The following is a 21,119-nucleotide window of genomic DNA, read 5'->3' as shown; positions in this document are numbered from 1 at the left end:
TTCCCAAAAAACACCAAGAAGAGAGAACACATCACCCCTGTGTTGGCTGAACTGCACTGGCTCCCTGTTTCCTATAGAATTGATTTTAAGGTTATGCTAATTACTTACAAAGCTCTGAATGGCATAGCACCTTCATATATCTGAGCTTTTAATATCTTATCAACCACAAAGGAAACTTAGATCATCCAATTCTAATCTTTTAATTGTACCCAAAGTGCTCAACAAGCAAAGTGGAGAAGCTGCTTTTATCCATTATGCCCCAAAACTATGGAACATCCTGCCTCTGTACATCAAGCAGGCGAGTTCAGTAAATATGTTTTAAAAAGATCTGAAAACATACCTGTATAGAAAAGCCTTTAGTTAACTCATCTTATTCTGTAGACTACTTTTTCAGATTATTCTACTGCCATTGGAGGGCGCAGCCAGCCAAAAGCAGATGTGCTCCCCCTATTAAGTCAGGTTCTGCTCAAGGTTTCTTCCTGGAATATGGGAGTTTTTCCTTGCCACAGTTGCCATATGGCGTGCTTGTGGGGGTTAAGGCTGCCAGTCTTGAATGTCTGTGTATAAAGTCAAATAATTGCGACATATGCTAAGAACAAGCTAAGGCTGGCTGCTTGGAGTCCGCATCAACGGGGCCTAAGCATTTGTTAGCCTAGGCATTTGTCAGCAAAGCCTTTACAGTATATATCCATAGTAGTATAATAGTATTTCTGATATGTTGCTGATTGGATCATAAATGGCCACAGCAATGAAGAAAAGTGAAAGTGATTGATAATGACTGACCGACTATTATTGTGTTACATGCTCCAAATGTAAAGCACTTTGAGCTGCATTCTATGTATGAAAGGTGCTATACAAATAAAAGCTTATTATTATTAGGCAGGAGAAAATGGGCTTCGCTAAAAAGCTGTTGCTCAAGCCGGATGCTGTGCCAACTATTTATCCTGGCGACATTGCAAGAGTTAAATTGGTATGTTTATTTTTGTTGTTAAGTCATGTCTAGCTAAAGCTAACATTAATGTTACAGCTTTCTAGGAAAAGGTAGTGGTTAGAGGCCAAGCCTCAATAGGCAAATGCACTGTGAGCGGAAAAAACAGCCAACGGGCCGCTGGACTCAAATGTAACAAATTGCTTTACTGCACTACACACATACACGCCAGGCACCGGCTAGAACAAGGTAGCGAGTTTGTCAGACATTCGTCATGGCAGAACCAGCAAAAAGAAGCAGAAAACGAGTAAACTGGAACAGGGAAAGAGGAAACGGCAGACTGATCGATTGAGGAGTGTCATAAAATATATACTCTGAAGCTGTAGGGGGAGCTCTGCAGAGAAACCTGCAAGCAAAAAGTGAGAAAACAGCAAAGAAATTGCCGAAACTGCAAAGGGGGGCTTTAACGCCGGTCACATGCCTTTTGTCTACACAGGCTGTCGTTTACCACAACATACTGTATTTCCAAGCAATTTCAATCCATTTCAAGGACAAGATTTTAACTTTGGATGTGTATGTGAGGTTGTATCCTATTTGCATGACATGAAATAAAGCCTACTGGAAAGATTTTAATTGTAAACTATGTCATAGAAAAAAAAACAGGGTTTGAGGAATTAACCACTCACAAGTTGCTTCATCTCTCAAACATTGCAGAATTGCAGTTACACTAAATGAACTAAATAACCAATTATCCTGGCCAGTTACACAAACACAATGAATCTCAATCTCATAAGCAAGGTAAGACAGGATACAGAGCATACATTCTCATTAAATGGGTGTTGCATTGGTGAACTAGATGTACCGCATAGCAGTACAAAATATGGCAGCTGCTCAGTCCTGTACATCCATTCCGCAAAAATAAATCACATTAATCAATTTGTCTCCATCTTCTACTCCATCCCGCACTCTTGAAACTTTTGTGTATGCCTGTTTGGCATGTGTGTTTGCGGGCCGCACAGAAAGTAGCCTACTGGCGCTGCAAAGGTGAATAGATTTGTAGCACTTGCCAAATAAATTGTAGCATTGTTATAAAACCTTTAAAATCTCTAAACAATCACAAGTAGGGCAGTTCATCACATTCCATCTATTGCAACTGGACTGATGAAAGGTCATGTACACCTGTAGGCTACATTGTAATTTGGGAAAAGCAGAAGGTAGCAGCATAATGTATTTATTTATTTATTTATTATTACACAAAACAATCCCTGTCAGTTCCATGCAGTTTTCAACAGCTATCAAGAAGAGAGGTCATGTCATGGATTTTTGTGAATGTTTCTTCTTCTACATATGCAAGAGTTTAGTCATCTAGTTCATATGATATTCAACTTTAATGTCAATGCACAAATTAAATACCAGTAGTCTAAAACAAAATGCAGTTTTCGTTGTGGAAAACGTGTTATATCCATGATGAGTCTTGAGTTATTGAATTAACTTAACATTGTGTGCTGATAAGTATTACACTCTGTCTACTCTACTTTAACTTTTGTCTAACTCTGCCGTCTACTCTAACTTTTGTGTGGGCATTATAAGCAGCACTAGCTCAAGCGGGCAATCTGGTGGGCTTTAAGCGGTTTCCTTCAAAACTTCCATAAAAAACAGACTAGGTTTCTAATTGTGACCGGTCTTTATTTGTCCAAACCTCCAGACACACCAGGCCAGTAAATAAAGGCGTGCATCTACTGTAATTGGGACTCTGCTTTTAATCAAAGTAAAGTTTTACAGTAATCTGGTATAGCCAGTGCTATAGTGTCTCATGCTTGTTGGTGAATGATTATAATCAATTATTATAATGACCTATGATTGTATTATATCATGTCATAAATCACTAAGGCAATAACCTTCCTAGAAAGTGTAGTATGTTTTTTTTTTTTTTAAAACTCATCTCTCACTGAGCTTCCTCCATGTAAATGTGCATGCATAGAATGCAAATGTGTTGGCCTTACCTCAATATCATCATGAAGGACGGTGTTTGAGAGAGGGAGGCAATGCAGCATGTGAGGGAGGACAGCACCATAAAGGGAAGGAGGAGATGGGTACAATTGCTGCCACAGTCACCTGGCACAGCATAACTTGGAATGCTTTGCAGGTCAATGCATCCACAGTCTGTGTAGTTCTGTGTAGTTTAATATAAGCATTAGACATTTTTATTGGTCTTATGTTAGTGAGTAAAGTTCTTCACCTTTTCTGAGATGAGAAACTTTTTTGGCATTAAAAGCAAGTTGTTGGGTGGACCAATATGGACCATTTTAACACCCTTAGCCTATAGCACAGTGGTAGTGATGAAATTGATTGACAGGCTCAGTGTCCACAGGGACTGAGGTTCACATCTGGCCTGAGGTCATTTCCAGAACACAGAAAATGGGGCAGGCTTTATACAATGACAGAAGCGCGGTTGGCACCACTTTGTGCACAACCAATGGCTTCCCTGATGGGGTGAACATTAAACAACATATATTTTCTTGGAAATTGAGTTAACAACTGCATCTAAAAAAACTTTGTTTAAAAGGACTATGTGTTTACTGTACTTCCGAAAGGATTTGATTAGAGCTTAATGTACTAATTGAAGTTTAATTCACCCTTCGCTAAGTCCCGCCCTCCTTAGTTACTGTTGCTATGCCTGACAAGCTTTAGCACCCTGCACGTCTATTACATAGGGGGAGAAACGGGACTTTTCAATGAAATGTCATTTACAAAGACATCGTACCACACTGAAAGCTAATATTTTGTCACTAGCAACCTACATCTGTCCTCTGTCAAATACAGTTGGAATTTCAGCTCTGAACAAAACTGTTCATGAGTTATTTAAGCAGAAGTCGAATGTGCATTTTGTTTCATTCGACTCTCCTGGCCAACATGGCAAAGCTCGAAAAGCTTGTCAGACCTCCCGTGCCTAGTGACAGGTTGCTAAGCCACGATTGGCCTGTGGCGGTTTTCTGGTGTGGCTTAGCGAAGGGTGAATTGCACCAGTGGTTACATTCTTTGATAATCAAAAGTAAACTGAGTGTGTGTAGACATATTGATGTCAGGATCAGGCTAGGAGTCTGATCCAATGATTAGTAGAAAAGACTTGGATGTCTTGGATGTCTGGAGGTAGCGTATGTCTGTATGAGGGCATTCAAGTAGGTGGGAGCAGAACCGGAGACTACTTTGTAGGCAAGCATTCAAATTATCCCTGTGAAAGTGTATTGAATGGAAAGAAAATATACTGTATACTCACTACCACATTCTTGGTTGTGTCATCAAATACTGCTGTTTTGCAGCCTGCATGGCATGGAGACCTAAATTCCACACCATTGGATCCACAGACTGGATTGAAGGCTTCGTCTGAGCAAGAGCACGGCACACTGCAATCACTGGAGTTATTTTGCCTGTAAAAAGAGCGTAAGACAGTAGATAGCTCATTTTGGTGATAAACATACCTAGCCGGGTAAACCAACTCATTCATGAATTGAAAAGTCTGCTCACTCATGATTGAGAAACCATTCCAGCAATTGCATCGCAATGGGTGCTAATTTTGAAACCATTGGTCCAGCCTAACCAATCACATTGATCAGGGATGCATAATGTTACTTCTTACTTTGCCTTAACTTCACAAACTGACAATAAACAGCATTGGCAGTCAGGAAACAATGTATGTGGGTTTACCTTTGCATTTACACATTTACTTTACATTTACACATTTTTTATGTTTGCAGGTGTTGCTACTACCGTTTACTACAGCCACTTTCAATTTTGAAGCTATAGCGTCATCCCCTCTTATTGCTGATTAGGCAGGTCTATCAACCCATGGAAATGTTAGTGAGCTATGGTGTATCTCCCTCTGAAAGGAGATCTAGGTGGGTGTGATCACCTATCCAACCAGAAAATAACTTCCCCATGGTGCCTATGAGTTCAAATAATAGGTGAGTGCAGATGCATGTAGTCTATACTCTGCCATTCACACACACAACATTTTTAGTAAAGCAATGTTTAGTGGAATCCTGGTGTTGCACTCACTTTGTCATCAAAATACCAACAAGCTGTTTGATGTTGCACTCTTTGCTCTTCTTACCTTTCATTTGAGACCAGGATTCTGCTTCTTCATGTGCAGTAAGCATTTGATTGTCAGTATGCATTTTAGATAACCAAAAGTCCCATAGGAATTTTACAAAACGCATGAGCATACCTTGGCAAATAATGGTCTAAAGCAATCATATTTTCATTCTATATTGATCTACTTTTGCACGCAGCTTCACAAGACCTGGTGCTAGGGCTCAGTTGTGTTTCTAAGTGATATCAAGTGGCCTAGAGGGCTCAAATGTGGTCAGTTCAGAGATGCTTGTAATCCGGCAGAAAAAAAAACTATAAAACTATATTCTAACCTCTGTAACTCTGTGTCAGTACATCACACAGTTATTCTGACTGTTTCCTACGAAAACTACAGGTTCTCAGCTTTCTCAGATGGTACACCCAAAACACACCCATGACTAACTAAGAAATGTAAGAACAACCCATTTTGAACAATGAGCCTGGCGTCTAGCAAACCCATCACGCCGTCAATATAGCAATATTGAACTGGACATGCCCTATATGTGCTTATACCATAGGCTTCAGATCATGCATTTCAGACTGTCAACATAGGGCCATTAGTGTCTTGGCAGAGGCATCTAGATTTTGATTTCAAATCTCCAGCTATCAATGGTATATTCAGATAGTACAGTGTTATTTTCTTGCTAGATTTTGAGAAATCTAAATATCATCTTTTTTTTTCTTTTCACAGCTGTTTCAGACGTTGCCACACAGATTTGTGGGTAGTAAGCAGCTTCAATGATACAATGCTATATTCAAAAGCGATCATTATGGGGGTAGTTCTAAAGCCCTATTTGGACGGGATTAGTTTTACGTGGAGACGTGGGGTAAAGTAATTATTACCAGAGGTTTTAGTCCCGTCCGAATGTGACATGTCAGTAATTATTATCATTAATTATGTCAGTAGAAATTATGGCCAATTTTACCTTATGTAAAACGGTCTGGAAAAAATACCTCAGGTAATATTAATCCTGTGCGAATACGACCCTCTGTAAAAAATTTTGAGCATGGAGGCACTTGAAGTAGCACAATGCAAGGCAACCACAGGGTGATGATTTTGCCTGGTTAGGTAAAATATAGGCTACCAATGTAATCAACAAGGAGGATGAATTTGTGTGATATTTTTTTAGCTGTAGCCTGTAGAATACCCGCAAACATTTCATTATAGCCTACAGTTGTCCTTGACATATTTAGCATATGACAAATAAACTTGAACTTGACACTGAACTAATTACTCCATGTTGCATGTATGAATACGATATTAGGAAGCAACATAGCACACACATACAGTGGGCAGTGCTTCGAATTGGCCAGCTTCACTCGCGGTCCGCGCGTGGGATCACGCGGTATCACGCGACTTTAATTTGTATTTTTCCAGTGAGACGCTGCAACAACCCAAACAACCGGTAGATGGCTCAATTTATATTTTTCTGTGAAATAAGCAAATGTATTTGTTCAACTTTATGAAGCAGAATTACGCATAGGGTACTTGGAACATAATACATTTGACAAAGGACAGATGAATGTTGCTAGTGACAAAATATTAACTTTCAGTGTTTTACGATGTCTTTGTCATGGGGAAGTGTTTTTCCCCATGCATTTATTCTAGGTTACTGTCAGTGACTGCCGTGAGAGAAGCGGGTTCTGTGTTTCGTTCATGTCAGTGACTGACGCGAGAGAAGCGGGGTCTGTGTTGTGTTGTGTTGCGTTGCGTTAATTTATTTTCATTGGGCATACCGTACCGTGCCGTGCCGTCCACAGCTCTTCAGTTCTGACAAAGCCAAAATTACTCCTTTTGAAACAATGAGTGCAGGAAGGGGGGGGGGGTGTCCCAAGCAGCTTTCAGCCATAAGGCTACTTTGAGAACATTTCAATTCACCCGACACTAATATTCAAAATGATGTTGAAAACTATTTCGGCATAGCCTATAAAGCAGTTTAATTAAATGGAATGTTAGTTGTAAACAAACGAGCTACTTGGTGAGGCTTGGCCTCACAGATGCGCTCGTGCCTTAGATGGCAGGAAAAATCTTCACGATAGGCCTATTAACTAACCACCCGATTCACGTTGGCTGGGGGGAAGGGGGGCCATCAGACAATTGTGCCCAGTTAATCCGGCCCTTCCCCCAAAACATCACACCTTCCCACCTCTGACAGCTTAAAAGAAGTCAAGAGGACTCCTTACTCACAGACCTATTCACAAACCTGCGGTTTTGAAATCCTATGCAGCTACAGGAGCTTCCAATCGCGAGGAAGCAATTTTGCATTGTAGGCATAACTAACATGCAATAACGCCGCCAACAACAACCAAAACTAGGCTAGTCATTGTCAACATGTAAATTAAATGTAACATTATTGTGAATCAAATTAAAATGTTCTCTTTTGCAAACGTAGGCATAGTAACAGAATAATTTAATGTTACAAGATACTACATCAATCCGTATGTTTCATTGGGCTACTAGGCTATTTGTTTTGCCTTGATTCATTTAGGCTAGGCCTTTTTATTCAGGGGCCATATTCACAAAGAATTTTAAGGCTAAAAGTAGCTCCTAACTGGCGAATTTAGGAGCAACTCCTAAAAATAATGGGCGTGTCACTCCTAACTTTAGGACTCCTAATATTTTAACAAAAAGTAATTCACGAAGCATTTTAGACCTAAAAGTAGCACCTAAGTCTGGGACAGCTTAAGTCAAGAGGACTCCTAACTCACTAAGACCTATTCATAAACAGCTTTTTTGTGGCATTTTACGTTGCGATGTTTTGAAATAGCCTATGCGCAACAGGAGCTTCCAATTGCGAGGGAACAATTTTGCATTCATAAAGGGATGCAATAACGCCACCAACAACAACACAAACTACTCATTGTTAACATGGAAATGAAATGTAACGTTTCATTGTGAATCAAATTAAAATGTTCTCCTCTTTGCAAACGTAGCCTAGGGATATGGTGACAGATTAATTTAATAAATGTTGCAAAGGTAGGCTACTGCATCAATCCATAGGCCTATGTTTCATTAGGCTACTAAGCTATTTGTTTTGCCTTACTCTTTATTCATTTAGGCTAGGCCTTTTTATTCAGTTATTAATCATCTTCCGTCCTTCACACTACTTGTGTAGCGCACGCATTCTCCGACCTGTCACCTGTCAGTCATCATCGGAAGGGAGGTGTTTGGAATTCCCGCGTTACAATCGTCAGCCAATCAAGGTGGTCACTTCAGTCAAGCTCGTGCATGAGTAATGACGTCATCCATAGCCACGAAGACTCACTCCTAGTTTAGGAGTTGTCTGAAAGGCTTTGTGAATAACTTTTAAGAGAAAACTCCAATCTAAAATCTTTAAGTGCGATTTAGGAGTAGCCTACTCCTAGTAGTAAGATAAAAGCCTTTGTGAATAGCCTACGGCCCCAGTTATTCATCATCTTCCGTCCTTGTGTAGCGCACGCATTCTGAGACCTGTCACTCATCATTGTAAGGGAGGTGTTTGGAATCATGCCCGCGTTACAATCATCAGCCAATCAGCCAATCAAGGTGGTCACGCTTGCCCATTTACCCAAATTAATGGTCGAATATTACTGATGATCATTGTTATTTAAGAACATGCAGTGTGCGTAGGGTACCAAAAACATCTTGCTCGTAAAAAAGCATCATAACGCACATTCTGGCGGGTCTGTTATTTACTGTAGGCTGCGCAAACCACATGCCTTTATTTTGGGCAAGCCTGCATTCGTTCATTCATTCAACCTTTATTTATTCTTGGAGGGTCATTGAGGGAAGCCCTCATTTTCAATGAAGCCGAAATTACAGAAGGGAAGCAAAGCACTCCACAAACAAGACAACATTCGAGGCCTTCTGTTGAAGAATTTTATATAAAGCCTGCGCTGACAGTAATCCTCCTGCCCCTGATAGGCCTACCACAGCTGTGGATAGTGTGGAATGTTCAAGTAATAACACAATCCAATGTGTGTCTCAATTGTCCCCCGCTGACCACCTCACACATTTCTCTAGATTTTGCAACGAACTTACATGACACAATGCCATAAAATATGCCAGTTTTAGGACACAGAATAATGTTTGTAATGATACCAGGTAGGCCAGGTATTGTCGAAGGTGCATGGTGAAGTGAAATTCTTACTTTGGAAAACAAACATTTGCCGATATCATCGCCGATCATCAGAATATTGCAATAGATTCTGTGTTCTGGACTGCAGGTAACTTGTTAAGCCAGTGGTTATCAAACTTTTATTTCATTCCCCACTTTGATCAAGGGGCATGACTGATGATAGTGGAGATAACGTGTTATCCCGAGGCTTTTGCAAGTCAGCATCTTCGACGGTAGTCTATTAAAAATTAAAACAAGTTTTCGATGTCCCAAACGGAGAGCAATACATGTTTTTAACGATCTCTATGCTACTCACAAAAATGTAGGCATGGGGACATGATGAAGTAGGTTATCCAACTGTCGTGTGTTAAATTATTGTGATTACGAGCCAGTGGTTTTCAAACATTATGTGTGACTCGGACATCTAACTAAATGCAACAGGCTCATATCGTCCTCGCATTCGCAAAATGAGGACCAGTGTTTTGTCAAATTGCAAATAGCTATTCGTTTTAACTATTTTTTTTTTTATGATAGTAGCCTATACAAAAAGCACTTTATACTATCTTAATATTGGAATATGGGGAGGGAAGTGGCGCGTCTGCAGTCAGCCAAATATGAATGTAATTCTGCGGCATAAAGCAGATGTAATTGTTTACAGAAAAATAAAAATGACATGTCAAGCAGTCAATTGACTACATTGCAGTCAAGAAGTAGGGCAAATTAATTTACGAAACCAAAACGTGGGTCATAGTTGTCTAAGCCTCTATTGCGTAGCCTGTTAAAAACGTCGCCAGATAGTATTAAATCGGCAACAACATTGTTTTCTGCAGAAGCCTACCCAAGGCTACAGATTAATTCTGAACAGTTATTTCTCTACTGGCTCAATTATCACACCACTGTTTTGATTTGCGTAGTTGCGTTAACCCCAACACTGACAATAATGTAGACGGCAAATTTCGATTTCGATTTTCGTGTAGTCAAGCCTTAAGCCATACCCAAGTAGCCTAAATCGAGGTAATGTTTAATTATGCATGATTTATTTTGTTATTGAATTCGTAGGCTGGGATTACTCTCGGCAACAATTATGTAAGGGACGGCAGGCAGAGCGATGTACAGTGGCAGAGCGACGCACAGTGGCTGAAAGTGGTACTAAAGCTTCTCGCAGCTTCACGCCGCGTAATGCGCGAATGAAGTGGTCATTTGAAAGCGATGCCCACTATAGCGACAGGAAGGTGACGGCAGTGTGTAAATTGAGTTACCCCTCCCACCTTTGATAGAATACAGAGGTTTCATAATCCCATGTGAATTGGCCATTTATATTACAGACGTCCTATGGTAAAATTACTTTACCTCACGTCTCCACGTAAAACTAATCCTGTTAGGGCTTTAGATATCTTAGAAGGCAGGAAAAGAGAGTTAGATCGGTTTTGAACTGTACTTGTGGCCTCGCTCCCCTATTAGATATCTTAAAAGGCAGCATTTTTTTTTACTGTTCAAATGATATTTGAAAATCATTAAAAATACACACAAATACACACAAAATCTAAAAGTGTGGGTATAGTGGAGAAGTAACCATCACATCCAATGTCTACCAACTAGCTAAGTTACTGCCTGGGAACTAGAGAGCACTTACAGTTAATTTAACGTCCTATTAACCCATAGGCAGTGTATAAGAGCACACACAGTGTAAAGCTTGCATTACTTGAGCTTCCTGGGTCTATCGCTTCAGTAAAGTAATTCAGTAAACTAAATTAATCCATGCTTTTGTCACCTCAAGGATTGATTATTGCAATGCTCTATACCCTGGCTGCAATAACACCTGTCTAAAGAGCTTACAGCTTATACAAAATGCAGCTGCTCGCACACTCACTAGAACTAAAAAATATAAACATATTTCCCCTATCTTGGCATCTCTCCTGTATGACCCTAGGCAGATGGGTCAGGCCCTTGAGTCGTGGATCTGCTCGAGGTTTCTTCCTATACTGTATGTATCTCTAATTCTAGGGAGTTTTTCCTCTCCCCTGTTACCCATGGGCCTTCTTTCTTTCTTTTCTTCCTTTCTTTTCTTTTTTTCTCTGATTGCCTACATTCTGTAAAGCGCCATGATACATGTGTAATGTTTTGGCGCTCTATAAGCACAATAAATTGAATTGAATTAAACGGGCTCTGGAGCATGTTACACTTGCGTTGCAGATTCAGGAAGCTGGAGCCTGTGTGAGTAGTCACTGGCTGCAAGGCAATTCATTATGCATTTGAATGCCAGAAAACCATGAGGGGCACTTGATATCTGCTACAATTAACCGTTTTATTCCCCAGCCTAAACAGGGTTGTACACAGGCTTGTAAAAGAGCATCTGAGCATGTTTTGACGACCAAACGATCATACCTTCTATGTTAACAAAATGCTTTTTTCTGTGATGCCTTTTAAATGATATGTTAGCATATAAAATGGCCCTATTTTGACAATGTAACAAATGGCCCTATTTTGACAATCGAAAACTCATGGTCTGAAGTGTATGGTTTAGGCACATTTAATGCATGTTCAGTCCACTAATTTGATGGCAGAATAAGTAATCAGACGCTAGGCATATGGTTAAAAAAAGTTGTTCTTAAGTTTCTTAATTAATCAAGCAAGGGGCGCATAAGAGCAGTGTCACTGTCTGTGTTTTTAGTTTCACTGTTTTGGGACTTCCAGTTTCTTACTAGTGTCTTACTCTAGCGTCTTGTGTATTTGCTTCCTGTGTCACTTCCCAGTTTTCATGTTCCATGTGTTTCCTTGTCACATCCTGTTTCTTTCATTCCGTTTCAGTGTCATTGTGTTTTGTCTGTCTCTTTATGTTTGATTAGTTTAATTTGGTCCTTGGGTAAAATATAATGTGCGTTGTTTTGGACAAAAAGCGTCTACTAATACATTTAAATGTAAACATATATATAAACAAACGACAAATTTACTTAAACTTAAAAAACAAAAAAAATTTACTTTGGGGTCACTGACTGTACTTTTAAGATCTTGTCTTTGTCTTGGTCTTTGCTTGGTTATTGTAATTTGTCATGTTGGTTGCTCTGTTCCTGTTTATCTCTCAAGTAAGGAAATATCCTTTTGAGTTTATTTTGTTTATTGGGTGAGTTGTGCAATTGGCTCCTAACTTCTGCTAGCATCGTGACAAGCACAGTGCATTGGTATTTTGATGACGAGTAAGCACATCTCTGCAGAAGGAATCTGCTTGCACGCGCGACCATGCATGTAACATCAGGATACTACCAATACTTGTTTTGCTAAAACAAGTGTGTGTGTGTGTGTGTGTGTGTGTGTGTGTGAGAAGCACACACCTGTACTCGCCTAGTATGTTATTTATTTTCGCAGTACTGACTGAATGACATGGGGTTTCAATCGAAAAAATAGCCTGAAAAAACAACACTTACCCCAATAGCATTCAAATCACTGAATATACATCCTAAGAAAATTCATGAAAACACACCAGCACAAACTTTTTTCATTGCGTTGCCTAGGACTCTGCTACAGTGCGCTCTAAACATAGTAGAGTAATACTGTGCATTTCTACCTGGCGCCACAATGAGCCGGGTGTAAGATAGGGTGCTTAGACTTTTATGTATGTCCACGCAAGTTTGTAACTTTATTTTATACCTTAATGAAACAGGAAATTATGGATTACTGCTTGAAATTGAATCACTTTGATTACCTTAATAAAAACAAAGTTTCTGTTACATTTTGTTTATACGTTTTTGTAGGAGTGCCAATAAATGAGGCATGTGTGTTTTTGTTGAAAATATTTACTTCTTTATAACAATTTTTTTCTTCTCAAAAAATTGGCTTCCCTTGGATTCTCCCTAATGGTTTAATTGTGAAACAAAGATGAAACATCATGCCTCTTTTTACTAATATTTACCAGTGGTGGCAATAAACGTGGGTGTCACTGTATCACCAGCTTTATAATCTCAGATGAAAAGATGATTTGAGTGCCACTTCTCCCTTTTCTGTACAATCTACAATGCTGAATACAGCAAATTGCTCCCTAGCCAGACATGTTGTGAGTTCAGTTCCCAGCTGCCCACCATTGTGCCCTTGAGCAAGGCGCTTAACCCCGAGTTGCTCCGGGGACAATGCCCCTTGTAATGTAATTGACATACAGTATAAGTCGCTTTGGATAGAAGTGTCTGCTAAATGAGTAAAAAAAAAAATAAAGCAAAAAGTCTCTGGAAATTGAGAAATATAAAGCTTCTGTCAATACTGTAAAGATGTCAATATAATTGAGATACTTACTTGGAAATATTTAGTCCAGCAATTGATTGTGTGGGACAGCCAAGGAAAAGTAGGGGCACAGCAAAAATGATGCAAACAAGGACAGAAACTGTGCACATTAAGGCCGACCCTCTTACAGAAAGACCAAGTCTGCGCATAATTAGTCCTCCAGTCATTATGCCCAGAGTAGCTGAGGGAATAATCACACCTCCTGAAACAGAAGATGCTTAACATAAAAACTGAGAAAGAGAGAAAGGAACAATTGGAGAAGAAAGGAAGTAGATATTATTCTGTACACACAATAAAAAACATTTTGTAGATCAGTTTTGTATTATCCATAAAATCCCTCTGTTTTGTAGACATATACTTATGTGCTCTACATATTGTTATGTGCTCTTTAGAAGGTAAATTATAATGATATTTGCACACCTATGAAGTAGTTCTTCTTTTTTTGGCCATATCACACTTTGACAGTGGGCAGTGCTTTGACTTGGACAGCTTCCCTCGCGGTCCGCGCGCGGGATCACACGACTTTATTTTGTAGTTTTCCAGTGATGCTGCAACGACGCTGCAACAACCCAAAGAACTGGCAGATGTCTCAAGTGAGCATGGTGTCTCGTGAAAAGAAATGAAGCCTGGAAAACCCTACACAGAATTCACTACAGACTTCAGCAGACTGGTTTAGAAATAATTTAATAGCCAGAAATATGCCTGCCCTGCCCTAATAAAGAAATATTTGGTTAACGGCGAGTGAATCCCGTTTGCAGCCGTAGAAGAAACGCAGGACAAATTAAACATTCTGGTTTTCTCCGAGTGCAACAATGATAGACAGACATCATTTGGACAAAATATAGAGCATATTAACCTCCGTTGCTCAGCCAAATGCCTTCCTGTTATGTCCTGTTATCACGGAGTTACAGGCGATAAACGATTTTTGATGGTCACAAGTTTACTTCATTAGCGGTTTATTTTTTTGATTATTAAAGAGTGTTTTTCATTTAAAGGTTTGACTTCGTGCTTATTCAGTAGAGCATTTAATGCTCTTCCCAATCCCAGACGTTCACATTGCATGTTTGTTTGTAATGGATGCAACCGCGAGATAGGCAACGCGTTTGACGGCAATGAGTTGTTAACAGACATGAACCAAGACATGTAGCCCAGCAGCAATCTAGGGACTGTTATTGACGTTATTTATTGAAAGGGCCACCGGAGGAATTTTGAGTGCTTCAGTCAAAAGTTGCATGACCCTCCCTTCTAGAAATTGTTCAATGACCCTCCGACAGAATTTGGAAAAAAAGACATGACCCTCCCCTGCCAATTGTCGCTGTCTTCCGCCCTCGCTGCTTTGCGCCACAGCCACACACTGTGATAATAACGTTCTTAAATGAATCTTTCCCGTGAGCTTGCATGCTATCAGTCCTTCCTTTTCAAACGTGTTGCGCCTGTTTGCACAATTTCACAAATAATCATATGTGATTAATAATATGACAAATAATCCCTGTGCACGGGGACCGAAACAATGCATGCCAATGTTTTCTGTGTTTCTCACGTATTTTAACTTCCCCCGCTGTCTTGCTGTTTTAATGTTTTCCCGTAGAATATCCCATATTTTAATACTTTCATAACAGCCCTGCCATCGGGCCTGTCTCTGCGTTGCCCTGTTGCTACCCCTTGCCCTTCCAACGAAACAGATGTCTTCAAATCATCGTTGTCCTTGCTTGAAGGCGAACTTAGAGTGATGTTAACCTATTTAAGTTTAACGGCGTGATTGTCATGAGAGCACGATTCATTGGCGCTTGCATGTTCGGCCTTATGTCTACGTGCGCACCTGAGGCTACCCAGCTACTAGACCATAACTTACCAACTCTGCACTGTAGACCCTAACTGGCAGACTTACGCACTAGGCAACTTGGAACATAACACATTTGACAAAGGACAGATGTATGTTATAGTGACAAAATATTAACTTTCAGTGTTTTACGATGTCTTTGTCATGGGGAAGTTTTTTTCCCCATGCATTTATTCTAGGCTACTGTCAGTCACTGCCGTGAGAGAAGCGGGTTCTGTGTTTCGATACTACATTAATCCATATGTTTCATTAGGCTACTAGGCTATTTGTTTTGCCTTACTTTTGATTCATTTAGGCTAGGCCTTTTTATTCAGTTATTCCTCATCTTCCGTCCTTGTGTAGCGCACGCATTCTCAGACCTGTCACCTGCCACTCATCGTAAGGGAGGTGTTTGGAATCATTCCCGCGTTACAATCATCAGCCAATCAAGATGGTCACTTCAGTCAAGCTTGAGCATGAGTAATAACGTCATCCATAGCAACGAAGACTCACTCACTCTTAGACTGTTGGTCAAAGATTCTAGAGCGCTCAGCTCCAGAATCTGTTCAGGAGTTGTCATTTTCCCTTACTAAGAGTAGGTCTGAAAGGCTTTGTGAATAACTTAATAAGAGAAACTCCTATAGCTAAACTCTTTTATTGCTATTTAGGAGTAGCCTACTCCTAGTGGTAAGATAAAAGGCTTTGTGAATATGACCCCTGGTGTCTAACCCAATGCATAGCCCATTTACACAAAATAATGGTCGAATATTAGGCTGATCATTGTTATTTAAGAACATGCAGGGCACCAAAAACATCTTGCTCGTAAAAAATCATCATACCGCAGATTGTGGCGGGTCTGTTATTTAACCTACTTACTGTAGGCTGCGCAAACCACAGGACTTTATTTTGGACAAGCCTGCATTTGAGACAAGCCTTCTGTTGAAGAATTTTATATAAAGCCTGTGCTAACAGTAATCCTCCTGCCCCCGATACCACAGCTGTGGATAGTGTGGAATGTTCAAGTAATAACACAATCCAATGTGTCTCAATTGTCCCCCGCTGACCACCTCACACATTTCTCTAGATTTTGCAATGACCTTACATGACACAATGCCATAAAATGCCAGTTTTAGGACACAGAATAATGTTTGTAATGATGCCAGTTAGGCCTACGTTCGACAGTAACATAAGTGTAATGAGCTATTCATTGTCGAAAGTGCATGGTGAAGTGAAATTCTTACTTTGGAAAACAAACATTTGCCGATATCATTGAATAGGGAATAGGCCTACTTGTTTATTTTTTACATAGCCTACAATGGCCAGTTCAGACAAAGCCGAAATTACTAATTTTGAAACATTTGTATGGTTATATTGCTTGACTTAAATCCCAGAGAATAGGCTAGGCTACCGCACCCCACAGTGATGGGCCTAGCGGTCTTACGCGTTCAGTGTGGGGTATAAACAAGCTGAGAATTTAGCGGTGTCACGTCTGCCTGTCACAGACGTGGGGAGCTGAAGCTTGGGATACAGTTACTACAGTAACAGTATTTTATTTTACTTCTTATGGAATCATTTTTTTTCACTTTTATAAAGGCTTTGTTTGAATGCTGTTGGAACAAATAGTAGTTGATTATAAAGGCAACTTTCTGTTGCAATATTCTGTGTGTTCTGGACTGCAGGTATAACTTGTTAAGCCAGTGGTTCTCAAACTTTTTCTTTCATTCCCAACTTTGATCAAGGAGGCATTGACTGATGATAGTGGAGATAACGTGTTATCCCGAGGCCTTTGCAAGTCAGCATCTCCGACGGTAGTCTACCCTATTAAAAATATTTCGATGTCCCAAAACGGAGAGCCATACTTTATTGTTTTAACGATCTCTATGCTACTCACCAAAATGTAGGCATGGGAACATGATGAAGTATACAACTGTCGTGTGTTAAATTATTGTGATTACGAGCCAGTGGTTTTCAAACATTATGCGTGACTTATGCGTAACAGGTGTACCTCCAGTTATGCACGGTTTTAGTCAAGTCATTTAAATGTGCTGGTGAAACAGTTGTGTACTCTATTGTTATTTATCCCTATTCACCCACGCCGTCAATTCTGTGGCGCAGTGCGTTAAGGCCGGCTGATGATAACCGCCGTTACGCAGCAGTTATCAGTCCCCTGTCCAAGAGCTCGAATCTGGGTTAAGCCCATATTTTGAGACTTGTTGAATAGACCACAAACAATTTCAATTCTTCAACACGGTCACCGTTAGACTAGAGGGGAGAACGAATGGGAAAAGATCTGGGCACAGTTCTTCCAGAGCTTCGTGCCAAGTAATAAGCGTTGAGTCGAGATGTTTGTGTGAATGAAACGAAGTGTAGCCTATAGGCCATAGTGTGACATGCGTAAACCAATGGTGTAGAGATGACGCCACTGGGTTTTATTTAAAAGAGCCTACGTATGTATGTAGGCAATTTATATTCACAATACTTAGGCCTACTAAAATAAATAGTATTTTATTTGGATTGGTTGTTTAGAGTAAAAAAAATTGGTCGGTCTTAACGCAAGTTTACAACCGGCAAGTCGGTCGGACTATAAAGGGGAAAAAAATAAATTTTGGGTCGGTTCTAAATTGACAGGGTCAGTCGGGTTACGGCAAACGAAAATATTTTTAAGGATGGCCTGGCAGTGTTTTTTTGCGCGTCTGCAGAAGTCAGCCAAATATGAATGGAATTCTGCGGCATAAAGCAAATGTATTTGTTTATTGTACAGAAAAATAAAAATGACATGTCAAGCAGTCACTTGACTACATTGCAGTCAAGAAGTAGGGCAAATTAATTTACGAAACCAAAACGTGGGTCATAGTTGTCTAAGCCTCTATTGAAAACGTCGCCAGATAGTATTAAATCAGCAACAACATTGTTTTCTGCAGAAGCCTACCCAAGGCTACAGATTAATTCTGAACAGTTATTCCTCTACTGGTTCAATTATCACACCACTGTTTTGATTTGCGTAGTTGCGGTACCCCCAACACTGACAATAATGTAGACAGCAAATTTCGATTTCGATTTTCGTTACCACCGTGTAGTCAAGCCTTAAGCCATACCCAAGTAGCCTAAATCGAGGTAATGTTTAATTATGCATGATTTATTTTGTTATTGAAATCGTAGGCTGGGATTACTCTCGGCAAGTCTCCTGCTTTTTCAGAAGGGGCGGCAGGCAGAGCGATGTACAGTGGCAGAGCGACGCACAGTGGCTGAAAGTGGTACTAAAGCTTCACGCAGCTTCACGCCTCGTAATGCGCGACTGAAGTGGTCATTTGAAAGCGATGCCCACTGTACCCAAGGCTACAGATTAATTCTGAACAGTTATTTCTCTACTGGCTCAATTATCACACAAGACACTGTTTTGATTTGCGTAGTTGCGTTACCCCCAAAACTGACAATAAAGCCATACCTAAGTAGGCTAAATCGAGGTCATGTTTAATTATGCATGATTTATTTTGTTATTGAATTCGTAGGCTAGGATTCCTCTCGGCAACAATAATGTTTAATGGTAGCCTCCTGCTTTTTCAGAAGGGGCGGAAGGCAGAGTGATGTACAGTGGCAAAGCGACGCACAGTGGCTGAAAGTGGTACTAAAGCTTCACGCAGCTTCACGCCTCGTAATGCGTGACTGAAGTGGCCATTTGAAAGCGACGCCCACTGTATATCAATTTGCCAAACTCGTTGACACATTGCAACAGGGTTACAAATTAGTGATCTGACAGATGTTTACAGTATATCATCATTGTAACATACGACTAAGATGACTTGTAGCTCTGTTACATTGTAAAATAACTACTGTCCTTACTCCAAACACAAAGCTAGGCTTAACAGAATCCTGTGATATGCTGGTTGGTAATGAGAGAAATGGAACTAACGACTGGGCCCTGGTCACAGAAACTATCCATATAGAATTAGTAATGGCAGTTTGTCCTGTAAGATCAGAAATGAGTCAATGTGTGGCAGAAAGATGTAGTGCTACAAACAAGACAATTTGACCAGTCAAAACCTGGAAATATCAGCAAATTAACATAATGCAAGTTTGGTATTAAGCAGGATAATGGACTCCAACACGTTAATGCACTTTGAGGTGTAACTCCACTTTTTGCATTGTGGTTATATTACCACCTCTAATATGGATTAACTTCTGACACCTGAATGCTGTGTCGCCTATTATCCCTCACATATTTCAAATGAATAACTCATTTTCAAAATTGTTTTGAAAATGTAAACTAGACGGCATTTCTGGGGAACTGCAAAGTGTGCTTGCTCAGGTCAGCAGACAGTGCAATAGGGTGTTTTGAACTCAGCTTGATCCATGGATTCCAACTAGGGCTTTGACTCCGAACTTCGTTATTCGAATATAATTCGATTATTTTAAAAATTAAAGATATTCGAACAAATTTTAGGGATCTCTTAATATTCGAACCTGTAGCCTATGGAGATCATTTCTATAAATGTATTTGGTTGTAAACGTTGTTTTCAATTCAGATTCCGAGGTTTTTTTCACGCCTGGTGAAGTAAAATCGCGAGCTCATTAGAAAGGCTATTATTGGTCATCTGGGCTCCTGTAGGTGACGTTAGCATCCTGGCTGGTTCGCGCTTAGTGAGCTCCCACATAGACATACAGTCATGGGCGTCGGAGCCATTATACCCACCCACTTTTTAAAATTGTTAGTTTGGACCCCCCCACTTTTGCCGTGTGAAATACCAGCATCTGTTTAGTGCTTCATTGTCATTTTCATTGGATTCTCCCATTTGTGTGTAAATCACTTGTAAGCTTTTTTTTTGTTACACGCATTCTCCCATTCCGCTTCCGTCACACACGCAGCGACAAGCGCCAAATACCCCGCAGTGTTGAAGAGATCAGTCGTCCCCCTCACTTTTGATAAGGAAAAAAGCCTTATAGGTACGTCAAATAAATAATAACCTATTTACGCTAGGCTATGTAAAACTCCCCCATTAACAGCATCACGTCACTAACCACAGCTAAGACTGCACAATCTCGTATTCACTCTGTTGCATATCTGAAGTCAGTTTGTCTACTTAGATACTGTAAATCGTCAAATTATGACCGGGGTCTTAAGACAAAGTACAGGCCTTTAGGGGCAGGATTGTATTCGAGACAGCCCTTTATTTCTTATGCGAGTTTTATTTTGAGACATGCGTTTCTTGGAGGGCATACTGGTAGGCCTTCAAAAGCATGACATTTTCGGTTTAGTTTGATATTTAATTTACTTTTGGACTGTTTAATTATATTGTTAAATGTTGGGACTGATGGGCACTGAAATCTGGGGAGGTATTTGATGATCACTATTACGTTCCATGTAGTTGAAAGAGTGTCGGGATTTCAAACAAACCATCCGCTTTCATGCAACATAGACATAAAGGCCTGCTCGAGCATATGAAGGCAGAACATTCATTCATATCACAAGAGGGTAGGCCTCTGACTCTGGGTGGACTGGGTGGAATGCCGCCTAGATTAAAAAAGTTAAAGCAGATAGGCTACACACCTTCCAAAATCGCCTGTTTTCCATTGTTGCACAGCTGCTGGACTGGACGGTGGAAGAATAACGATTTCTTTTAACTCTCACTGTAACTGTGTGTCACCCTGGCGTTCGTTAGGACCGTACCACTCATAAACTCCCCTTAATTGTTGCAAATATAAACTAGGTATAGTTGCGACTTCCGAACAGTTTTTGTGAGTGCTACTTTGTTAATATTTGGGGAAACTGCAAGTAAGGGGCTGCGACCATTCTACATGTAGGCTGCTGAAGTGCCGCGAGGGTGCAGCAAATGAACTTCAAAAACAATATATTAAGCTCACGACATTCAGACTGGCATAA

General features: G+C 40.2%; 1 protein-coding gene across 4 annotated transcripts in view; it reads right to left on the bottom strand.

Annotated features, from left to right (window-relative positions):
• The window catches only part of slco2b1 (solute carrier organic anion transporter family, member 2B1), a 205,535-nt gene that overhangs the window by 51,646 nt on the left and 132,770 nt on the right, over positions 1–21,119 (bottom strand). For all 4 annotated transcript variants that reach the window (XM_042076135.1, XM_042076136.1, XM_042076137.1 and 1 more), the window contains 3 exons: positions 13,435–13,624; positions 4,206–4,356; positions 2,932–3,101 (listed from right to left, as the gene is read on the bottom strand). In XM_042076135.1, coding sequence (XP_041932069.1) covers positions 2,932–3,101; positions 4,206–4,356; positions 13,435–13,624 — 511 coding nt within the window. The remainder of the gene's footprint in view (positions 1–2,931; positions 3,102–4,205; positions 4,357–13,434; positions 13,625–21,119) is intronic.

This window comes from Alosa sapidissima, chromosome 21 (assembly GCF_018492685.1).
Source record: "Alosa sapidissima isolate fAloSap1 chromosome 21, fAloSap1.pri, whole genome shotgun sequence".
In the NCBI taxonomy this organism is placed as follows: Eukaryota; Metazoa; Chordata; class Actinopteri; order Clupeiformes; family Clupeidae; genus Alosa; species Alosa sapidissima.
This window is presented reverse-complemented; position numbering and strand designations above follow the sequence as displayed.